Source organism: Sus scrofa, chromosome 2 (assembly GCF_054392235.1).
Source record: "Sus scrofa isolate SSC_HxYL_T2T_F1_AM1 chromosome 2, Sscrofa_HxYL_maternal_Yorkshire_Landrace_v2.0, whole genome shotgun sequence".
NCBI classification, from domain to species: domain Eukaryota; kingdom Metazoa; phylum Chordata; class Mammalia; order Artiodactyla; family Suidae; genus Sus; species Sus scrofa.
Genome location: NC_139384.1, coordinates 45,497,763 through 45,509,537, shown reverse-complemented (window position 1 = coordinate 45,509,537; position 11,775 = coordinate 45,497,763). Strand labels below are relative to the sequence as shown.

The window sequence follows — 11,775 nt, the reverse complement described above, 5'->3', positions numbered from 1 at the left end:
TCGGTGAGAATGAGTAGGAAGATGTTCATAGAGAATTTTCTAAATTGACGACTTAGTAATCCCCTGCGAGCAATGGAGCTCACAGGGTAAAAGTAGAAGCCATATTTTTTTCTGAAACGTTTTTGTTTTGGAGTGCGGGTACTCGCGAGGACTCAATAAAACCTCAGATATTACAAACCTAGGTGCTTAACTGTAACGAATGCGTTTGTCAATGGGGCAGCGTCGCACAGTGAAATGGGGAAAACCCAGGCTGAGTCTCTTTCTGTGGAGACGAAATCAAGGGCTAACGCTCACCGCCATTCCCTTCCGCGGGAAAAGTCCCTCCACCAGCCGAGGAAGGCGGAGCCTCGGGGGGCACTCCCGCCAAACAGCGCGAGCTAGGCCGCTGGGCTTTCTGGAAGTTGTAGTTTTAGTCCCGCCACCCATCTCTCTTGTACAGGTGCGTATGAAGTGAAACAAAACTACAACTCCCAGAGTGCTCCAAGGCGGCGAGCGGCCGCGGCGGTGACGACTGGCGGAGAAGGCCCGGAGGGGCTTTGCCTTCTGGAGTGGCGCTGCTTGGGCTGGTGGCAGATTGTAGGCTGCTGGCGCCGCGTCTGAGGAAGACAGCGAGTGGATTCGGCATTCCTTGTCGGTGTCTCCGCAACTATGAGTGCTGCCAGGGAGTCCCATCCGCACGGGGTGAAGCGTTCAGCCTCTCCAGACGACGATGTAAATAACAATGGCGAAGTGGTGGAGGGTTGAGGCCTGCTGAAGGTTGGGGTAGGCCGGGAAGGGTGGATGAAGGAGGAAGCGCCTGTAGTGGTCTGAAGCGGGAGGGCCGAGGGGTTGGGTCCAGAAGAATGAGAAATGTTCGGTTTTATTAATTAGGGTCGGAATTTTTGAAGATGTCCGCAGGCTAAGAGCTAGAGGCCTGCGTACGAAGGGGAATCAAGGAGGGAAATCCTCAGTGGTGAAGTGAAAAGACCTTGGTGGTGAAGTGAAAGAGCCTAGTCAAGGGACCATATTAGCCTAGTTGGGAGCTGATGGAGCTTCTTTTTGGGGCCTTTCTACTCAGAATAGAAACGGCAAGACCCTTCCTGTTTTACGCTTCAGATGCTCCTATGATAAAGTCAAGATCTTTGTGCAAACGTGGACAGATTTTCTGACCGGGATTATTTTTGCAATGTACTGTTAAGGGTTAAACTTTACTGTTAAGAGAAAACAAGAACTGTATTGAGCGGAAAAAATTGTACTAGGGAAATAATTTGGTATTGGTGCACGGTGCTGAGAACTAGAGACGCTGAAACATAGAAGCCCGGTTTTGATGTCAAGTACGAGTTCTCTTCCTTCTCCCCACAGCTTATCGGTTTAAATAGCAAACCATTCATTCCTGAAAGTAAACCATTAAATATTTACTGCTATGCCAGGTGCTAAGAATTCAAAGATGAATAACTATGGTGCTATCCTAGGCCATCTGTGTATTTGTACTAGCAACTAGAGAGGCGTCATGGACACTAACCAGTAAACGTAAAACTACGTACTCCGTACAATAGATAAATGCCATGGAAACGTTGATGAGGAAATTCGGGGGAGGAGGGGCATGGAGAGTTCATCGTTAAGGATGAGGAGAATACATCTGGTTTTCTTTCTGTTATTTAAAGTGCTTTCAATTTCTGAATGTGTAGCGTTCTTTATTTTTTATAGTGCTGTTCACTTTGATAGTATCTTACTTTTCAAACCATAAAAGGCTCACTGAATACTGTTAGTGCATTGTTTGTAGCAAAAGAGATGCTCTTTGGGTAGGTGGTGTGGTTAGGTCCTAAATTACCGTAAACCTCTTCAAGGAAATTGATTTTAGCTCTCCAGAAAGGTTAGTAATGAGTAAAGATTTGGGGATGTATAGTTGTCTAGTGAGATTTATTCACGCCCTCTGTTCCTCCCGAAAACTGGCTTTGAGATAATTTCTTGTTAATATGGTAATCCCGTATTTCACCAGGAATTTACCTAGGCTTTTGAGTAACTTGATGCCATTTTAAAAGCCATTACGTTGTTTTCTTACTGGTATTTAACTGTAACTTGATTGCTAGAATGTCAGGCACCTGTTTTTCTAGAATCAGAAATAATCTTTTAGTTTGACAGAAAACTCTTGGTGATATTAGGTAATTTAACAAAATTAAAGGGATTAAGTAATTAAATTTCTACAGCTTCTGATGTGATCAGTTTAAACTGGATGACCCAAGACCTTTTCCAGTCCTATAAGTATTCTCTTTGAAGGAGATGGTTCAAGATTAGGTCTTAGGACTGTCACACATTATCTTAAAATGATTTTGTTTCTAATGTTATATTTATTACAATACAGTAATTTGCCCCCTTCTAGTAATTTTTTTTCATTTTTTTCTTTTTCTTTTTTGTCTTTTTAGAGCTGTACCCATGGCACATGGAGGTTCCCAGGCTAGGGGTCTAATTGGAGCTGTAGCTGCTGGCCCACACCACAGCCCATGTCCTCATGGATACCAGTTGGGTTTGTTAACCACTGAGCCAGAACAGGAACTCCCTAGTGATTTTTTTTTTTTGTCAGTTTCTTTCATACTTTTGTTCGTAATTGGGAGTTATCTTTAAGTGCTTATGGTTTTTAAAATATTTTAAGAAGAATATATTCAAAATTTTAAAATATACATCTAAATTTAGGAAATCAGGAGTTCCCTTTGTGGCTCAGTGGGTTAAGAACCCGACTAGTATCCATGAAGATGTTGATTCGATCCCTGGCCTTGTTCAGTGGGTTAAGGATCCCACATTGCTGCAAGCTGCAGAGTAGGTCACAGGTGCTGCTCAGATCCAGCATTCTGTGGCTGTAGTGTAGGCCAGCAGCTGCAGTTCCTATTCAGTACCTAGCCTAGGCACTTCCATATGGCACAGGTGCAGCCCTAAAAAGAAAAATAATTTTCAAAATAAAAATAGAAAATCAACTAAGTAGATATGTAGTTGGTCAACAGTTTCTAATGAACATCTGCATGTAAATTACAATCAAAAGTTTTCCTTGCCCACTGACATCACATGTTAAAATGGTGTAACAAACCAATGGAATCCAATCCTAGATGCTGACAATGGTAGGAATGAATTCTAAGAGTTAACTACAGTGTGTCCTGACGAGGAGGCAAATTGATTGCAGTTCTACAATAAGGGTATTAAGAATGAGGCCAATTTTAAAGTGTTTTCATTGGTCTGATTGGAGTGGAGAAATGAAAGCCATCTTCTCAGGAAGTAGGAGAGAGGGTGAGGTTAATTTTAGTAACTGATGAAGAATCTCTAAGAATGTATCAGGCACCTATGTTCTTTTCAGAATGCAGCACTTGGGTAAGGTACTTGCTGTTGTATGCTAAGTTCTGAAAAGAACCAGCAGGACTTAATTTTTTTTTAAATAGGGTTAAAAATTGTAGATAGGATTATTTGTGTAAAGGCATTGGAGATATTTGCTCTTTTAATATTTGCTCTTTCAGAGCAGAGAAGTTTTTGTTTTTAGGCAATTGTTTTAAGTCAATTCTATATATTTTTATAACTGTATATATATCCTGTCTCATTTGATCATGATGTGGAACTAGTAGAGGACTTAAGGCCAAAGGATGGAAGCAAACCACTTAGCCTATTTGCCTCATGTCATTATTTATTAGATGGACTCTTGAAAGAATTAAATGAAACGTGATTTGTAAGTTGTAAAAACTATGCAATTCTTAGGTGTTAGAGTCTCAGTCTTTCAAAGAAGACTGTGTAGGTGAAGAATTAAAACTAAGATGTTAAATGCTAAGTCCATGGAACAGGTGATTTAGTGAAAATCAGAAGTTTCACTAGTACTTTTTTTTTTCTTTTTAAATTATATTGGAGTTCCCGTCATGGCTCAGTAGAAATGAATCTGACTAGCATCCATGAGGATGTAGGTTTGATCCGTGGCCTGGTTCAGTGGGTTAAGGATTTGGCGTTGCCATGAGGTGTGGTGTAGGTCGCAGACACGGCATGGCTGTGGCTGTGGCCGGCAGCTGTAGCTCTGATTAGACCCCTAGCCTGGGAACTTCCACATTCCCTTGGGCCCTAAAAAAAAAAAAAAAAAAAAAAAGACTAAATAAATATTATTGATCCAGAAAGAGTTAAGAACTAACTAATCTGTGAAAAAATATGAGCTGTTAGATGGAAAGAAGTAGACAATTCTTAGGTAGCCAGAATCATGAGAGCATATAAATCTGCTACCAAAAGGAATTAGGAGAACCCATCAATGCAGTGTAGTTCAAATACTCCAACTTTAATATGCCCGATAGGGATGATCATCATTGTTATATATGTATTCTATTAGTCTTATGAATAATTTTCAGAAATAAGAATAAAAGGATGGTAAAAAAAAAAAACTTTATTAGAAAAGTTGATATGAACTTAGAGCAAACCAAATTTTGTTGATTTTTTTTCACAGTATGTACCCCAAATGATTAGCATTCTCTGAATATTAACTGCTTATCAGTTGTCATGCATGAAATTGAAACATAATTTCAGATTTCAAATCTATTTCTAATACATTTTAGCTTTATTTTTGTTCTTGCATTTGCATCATCAAAATATACCGGAGGGAACAACTGTAACTTCTGAAATGTTTTTTTTTTTGTTTTTTTTTTTGCCTTTTCTAGGGCCGCTCCTGCGGCATAAGAAATGTTTTGATTGCTCATAGTTTTGTGTTGAAAAGGGGGTTGTCATTTTTATTCTATAATGGCAAAACATTTTCATTTTAGATTATAAATTCTCAATCCAGTGAATATTTTCATTTCTATATTCCTTCTAGTCACCTGCCCACAGCATTTGTCCACTTACATATCAAGTAAATTTGGGCGTGCAAATATAAAAAATGAAATAATCTCATATCTTTTTAGAAAAACAAGATAGTCCAGGCTATTGTTACAGTATTGCAAAATGAAGTTGTTCCCACTGAATAGCTCTCTAGATGAGAGTACTATTCATTCTTTCTGTCTTCTTTTTTCTTTGTCTCTCATTGATTCCTGGGTTGGAGAGAAGATATCTAGTATTTTATCATCCAAAGACTCTTAAGATTTTTGTGGTTAAGTTTGCCATTATCATTAGAGTACACTGCCTATCTTTTGCATTCACCTTCTTATTCTAATAATAACTTTGAAATGGCTTCCAATGTTTCAGTTTTTTACTCTATTGCCATTATGGGTGGAATTATAAAATTTTCAGCAGTGTCCAAAGAATGTTAGAAGCATGCAATAGAAGGGTGATATCTTCTTGAAAGATGATTCAGTACTTTGAACAGCATGATGAGAAAACTTTTCTACCAGTTTTTCTATCTTATCATTTTAGTCATTTTTAGCATAATTAAGAATGATTAGTGAATGATAATGAAATAAGCCATAATGTTATAATGATTATTATAATGAAATAATCCTTGTTTGAGGATCATAGATTTTTTCGGGGGGGGGGGGCGCTGTACCTGAGCTACAGCAGTGACAAGGCCAGATCCTTAATCCACTGAGCCACATTAAAACTCCAAAGATCTAGGGAATTATAATGAAGTAATTCTTATATTTGTTTCAAGATGTAGGGAAAAATATCATTAGGATTCCATGATATTTCATAGATTTATACAAAGGTTCAGTAGACCCATTTGATAATTACAAGAGTTTTATTCTATTCTTTTGGAGTTCCTGTCATGGCTCAGTGGTTAATGAATCCAACTAGGAACCATGAGGTTTCGGGTTCGATCCCTGGCCTTTCTCAGTGGGTTAAGGATCCAGCATTGCCGTGAGCTGTGGTGTAGGTTGCAGACGCAGCTCGGATCCCACATTGCTATGGCTCTGGTGTAGGCTGGTGGCCACAGCTCCGATTGGACCCCTAGCCTGGGAACCTCCATATGCCATGCATGCGGCCCTGGAAAAGGCAAAAAGACCAAAAAAAAAAAAAAGTTTTATTCTATTCTTTTAAAAAATATATCAGTAAATTTTCTCTTGGTTTTGAGAAGATCTTTAAAAAAGAATGAAAGTCATAATGCATCAGTCCTTACAAATAACAGTGACTCCTAAAAAAAGAAACTAAAAAGCTAAAATTGGGTCCGGTTGACTCTGATGCTACACTGTCTTACAGAATATCACTAGAGCCAGAGTAACTTCAACTAACAGCTGCTGGCTAGAGTTCAAAGTATTAGGTACTATAGGGCCCTGCAAGGCTCTACAGCAGTAGGTCTCAAAGTGTGGTCCCCCACAACAACAGCATCAGCATTTGTTAGAAGTGAAATCTTTGAGCCCCACCCTAGACCTACCTAATCTTGGGGTGTAACCTAGCAGTCTGTGTTTTAACCAGTTCTCCAGGTGATTCTTATAGGTGTAAACTTTTGAGAACCAGGTCTCTGGCTGTAAAAACCTAAAGGATTTTGTCTTAAGGTAACAGAAAAGGAGTATATTTTAATTTGAATGCGATGCATAAGCCAGCAAAAAAAACTGGCTGGGAAAAAAAAAAAAAACAACTTTGCACTTATTGGTCAACTTTAAATTTTTAAATATTTATTATTATGCAAAAAAATAATTAGCCAATTTCTTTTCCAGCTTGGATCTAGCAATTGGGAGGCAGCAGACTTAGGTAACGAAGAAAGAAAGCAAAAGTTCTTGAGACTTATGGGCGCAGGAAAGGTAAGCATCAGACAGAATACATTTTTTATCTTTTCTGTGAAAATAATGCCCTTTTTTGTGTTTCTTAAATGAAAAGGAGTGAATACACTGGATCCCATTTTACTCTTCTGATGATTACTTTAGGCTTTTGGAAATGTAGCTGATCTGAGCCACTTCTAGGATTCTCATTGCCAATGGGCAGTAACGTTTAGAGACTGTATAGAGAAAAATACCTAAAGAAAGACAACATAAAATGTATGAAATTTAGCTAACAGTAGTTAGTTATATCTCAGTAAAACTAAGGAGAGGGGGAGGAACAGACTGACAGTTTTAAAAAAGAAAAAAATTGCCTACCAATAAATGGGCTATTTAGGATAGCATATGTTAAATTCTTTGCTAGCAAGGACCTCTATCATAGCTTTGGTCATTTATGTAGACTGTTTAGATTTATCCTGTTTTATGGCCCCAAAGTACATTCCTAATCCTAGCCAGCTATGCTGAGTATTTTATTTGTCATAGGAAGAACCAACTGAGAAGGTATAACAGTGCAATAGTATCATCTTAGAATAACTCAACACCATTATATATTGTTATGAGGTGTCTTCTGCAAACTAAAGAGCAACATACTAAATTATTTACTGAGTTGCTTTTGTGTTAATAACATGTAAAGCAGTAAACATTAATGCTTAAAGCTTTTCAAGAGTTATCATCTTTGGGTATGGAGAATGTTTCACAATAGGAAAATTTGTTATATACCATATGTCTTCACAAATGATTGGTTAAGATTACAAATCAAATTTAATCTAGCTTTCACTCTGTTTTAGTGAACAATTTTTTTTTCATTCTATTGAAGTATAGTTGGTTTAAAATGTTGTGTTAGGAGTTCCCGTCCTGTGGCGCAGTAGAATCGAAATCCAACTAGGAGCCATGAGGTTGTGGGTTTGATCCCTGGCCTTGCTCAGTAGGTTAAGGATCTGGCGTTGCTATGAGCTGTGGTGTGGGTCACAGACGTGGCTCAGATCCTGCATTGCTGTGGCTGTGCCATCGGCCGGCAGCTGTGGCTCTGATTAGACGCCTAGCCTGGGAACCTCCATATGCTGCAGGTGCAGCCCTAAAAAGCAAACAAACAAAAATGTTTTGTTAGTTTCAGGTACACAGCTGAGTGATTCATTATATGTATAATTACTCTTTTTCAGGCTCTTTTATACTTTATTACAAGATCTTGAATATAGTTCCGTGTTCTATACAGTAGTTCCTTGTTTACCTATTTTATGTATAGTAGTATGTATCTACTAACCCCAAACTCTCCTAATTTATCTCTCTACCCTTCTCCTCGGGTAACCATACCTTTGCTTGCTATGTCTCTGAGTCTATTTCTGTTTTGTAAATAAGTTCATTTCTACCATTTTCTTGATTCCGCATATGTGATGTCATGTATTTGTCTTTCTCTGTCTGACTTATTTGACTTAGTATGATAACCTTTAGTTCCATCCATGTTGTTGCAGGTGGCATTATTTCATTGTTTTTAATGGCTGAGTAATATTTCATTGTGTGAATATGTGTGTGTATGTATATATATGACCTCTTTATCCATTCATCTGTTGATGGACTTTTAGGTTGCTTCTGTGCCTTGGCTGTTGTAAAATAGTGCTGCTATGAACACTGGGGTGCATGTATCTTAAGAGTTTTCTCCAGATATATATGTAGGAGTGGGATTGCTATATCCTATCCTCTTTTCATTTTTTAAGCGTAGATATTCTCCATAATGACTGCACCAATTTACATTCCCACTAACAGAGTGTAGGAGGATTCCCTTTTCTCCACACCCTCTTCAGCATTTGTTATTTTAGACTTCTTTTTTTCATGGCCATTCTTACCACTGTGAGGTGATACTTCCCTTGTAGTTTTTGATTTGCATTTCTCTAGTAATTAGCGATGCTGTCTATGGCCATACCACCCCAAAAGCACCCAATCTCATCTAATAATTAGCATTGCTGAGCATCTTTTCATGTGCCTATTGGCCATCTGTATGTCTTTGGAGAAATATCTGTGTAGGTCTTCTGCTCATGTTTTGATTGGGTTGTTTGTTTTTTGATGTTGAGCTATATGAGCTATTTATATATTTTGTAAATTAATGTCTTGTCATTGTATCATTTGTAAATATTCTCTCCAGTTCCATAGGTTGTCTCTTTCATTTTGTTTATGGTTTCTTTTGCTGTGCTAAAGCTTTGAAGTTGAATTGGGTCCCTTTTGTTTATTTTGCTTCTATTTCCATTATCTAGGAGATGGTACCAGTAAAATATTCCTGTGATTTATGTCTGAGAGCATTATGCCTATGTTTTCCTCTAGGAATTTAATGGTATCTGGTCTTATATATTTAAGTCTTTAAAGCCATTTTGAGTTTATATTTGTATATGGTGTTAGAGAATTTTCTCATTTCTTTTTTTTTAAAAAAAATTGAAATAGAGTTGATTACAGTGTTGTGCCAATTTCTGTTACACAGCAAAGTGACGTAGTTATTCATATATATGAATACACACACATATGTATATATATATATACACACGTCACACATGCGCGCACACACACACACTCACACTCCTTTTCTCATATCCCCCATCATGTTTTATCCTGAGACTGGGATCTAGTTCCCTGTGCCATATACTAGGACCTCATTGCTTATCCATTCTAAATGTAATAGTTTCCATCTGCTAACCTCAAACTCCCACTCCCTCCCTGTTCTCCCTTGGCAGTCACAAGTCTGTTCTCCATGTTTGTAAGTCTGTTTCTGTTCTGTAGATAAGTTCATTTGTGCCATATTTTAGATTATATATATATGTGATATCATGGTATTTATTTGTCTTCCTCTTTCTGATTTACTTCACTTAGAATGAGAATCTCTTGTTGTATTCATGTTGCTGCACGTGGTATTATTTCATTCTTTTTTATGCCTGAGTAGTATTCCATTGTATATATGAACTGCATCCTAATCCATTCAATTGTCCATGGACATTTTGGTTGTTTTCATGTCTTAGCTATTGTAAATAGTGTTGCTACAAACATATGGGTGCATGTATCTTTTTGATGTGTAGTTTTGTCTAGATCCATGCCCGGGGTGGAATTGCTGGATCGTGTAGTAGTTCTGTATTTAGTTTTCTGAGGAACCGCCATACTCTTCTCCATAGTGGTTGTACCTATTTACATTCCCACCAACAACACAGGAGGGTTCCCTTTTCCAGCATTTGTTCTTTGTAGACTTACTAATGATGGCCACTCTGACCGGAGTGAGGTGAATGTAGTTCTGATTTACGTCTCTCTAATAATTAGCAATGTCGAGCGTTTTTTCATGTACTTACTGGCCATCTGTATGTCTAGAAATGTCTATTTAAGTCTTCTGCACATTTTTTGATTGGGTTGTTGTTTTTTTATTGTTGAATAGTGTGGGTTGTTTGTGTATTTTGGGGGTGTTTTCTCTTTTTTTGGTTTCTGTTTTTTGCTTTTAGGGCCACACCTGTGACATATGGAAGTTCCCAGGCTAGGGGTCAAATCAGAGCTTCAGCTGCTGGCCTACACCACCCAGCTCCAAGCAGCATCTGTGACCTATACCACAGTTCATGGCAATGCTAGATCCTTAATCCACTGAGCGAGGCCAGGAATCAAACCCATATCCTTATGGATACTAGTTCGTGACTACTGAGCCACAAAGGGAACTCTTATTTGTTGTATTTTGGAGATGAAGCCCTTGTTGGTTGCATCATTTACAACTAGTTTCTCCCATTCCTTCAGGGTTGTCTTTTTAGGTTGTTTTGTTTTGTTTTAATGGTTTCCTTTGCTGTGGAAAAGCTTGTAAGTCTGATTAGGTCCCGTTGCTTTATTTTTGTTATTTCTGTTGCCTTGGGAGACAAATCTAAGAAAACATTTGTATGGTTTATATGAATGACTTTTTTTGCCTTTGTTCGAGGAGTTTTATTGTGTCATGTCATATGTTTAAGTCTTTAAGCCATTTGAGTTTATTTTTGTGCATGGTGTGAGGGTGTGTTCTGGTTTCATTGATTTACATGCAGCTCTCCAGTTTCCCCAGCACCACTTGCTGAAGAGACTTTTTCCCTTTTTATATTCTTGCTTCCTTTGTTGAAGATTAATTGACCGTAGGTGTCTGGATTTATTTCTGGGTTCTCTATTCTCTTCCATTCATCCATATGTCTGTTTTTGTAACAGCACCACACTGTCTTAATTACTGTGGATTTATAATACTGTCTGATGTCAGGGAAAGTTATGCCTCCTACTTGGTTTTTGTTCCTGAAAATTGCTTTGACAATTCTGGGTCTTTTTTCCATGTGAATTTTTGGATTATTTGTTCTAGTTTTGTGAAAAATGCCATGGGTTATTTGACATGGTTCACAGTAAGTCTATAGATTGCTTTCAGTAGTATGGCCTTTTTTTTTTTTTTTTTTTTTTTTTAACCATTAAATATTTTATATAGTATAATATAAAGAATAACTCAGCTGGTAAGAATAACAAAAATAATACAACCTCTGAAAATAAGTAAAATATAAAATGCATAAATTGGTTAAAAAACGGTGTAACTATATAAATAAGTACTCATAATTTGTTACATCTTATTGATTCTTCAATAAAGGCATTACACCATTCTAGGTGATGTGATAAACAAGACATTATAGACTTTACATTGTACCATGGATAGAAATGGTTATTAATAATACAATTGTAGAACTATATTTTTAATTATACACTTGCATTATTTAATTATAATTATTATAAATTCTTTGATGGAGAGGAAATCAGAATCAGTTCTAAGAAGACTTCAGCATTCCAAGAATGATGTTAAATGACCCCCTTCATGGTGGATTATGCACTTATTTACTATGAGATATATTTCTTCTCCAGAGATTCCTTGTTTGTGTATCAATTATAGATTTTTGGTTTGCAGTTATTCTGAAGTTTTGATGAAAGAGTCTATATGTATATGAGATTGTTTTAAGTTGTTGTTCTCTTAATTGCAAGTTCATCTCCAGTATCCTGCATTTGTACCCACCTCTTCTCATTATTTCTGATTTTGGTGGTATAATTGTGCATGGATGATTTCTTATCTTTAGTGTATATATACCTTTACTGG

The 11,775-nt window shown here is 37.3% G+C and overlaps 1 protein-coding gene across 1 annotated transcript in view; it reads left to right on the top strand.

The window, feature by feature from the left end:
- The first annotated feature begins 517 nt into the window (after positions 1 to 517).
- Positions 518 to 11,775, top strand: part of C2H11orf58 (chromosome 2 C11orf58 homolog) — a 39,007-nt gene continuing 27,749 nt past the window's right edge. Inside the window, exons 1-2 of the mRNA NM_001244873.1 lie at positions 518 to 711; positions 6,576 to 6,659. Coding sequence (NP_001231802.1) covers positions 649 to 711; positions 6,576 to 6,659 — 147 coding nt within the window. The 5' untranslated portion in view covers positions 518 to 648. The remainder of the gene's footprint in view (positions 712 to 6,575; positions 6,660 to 11,775) is intronic.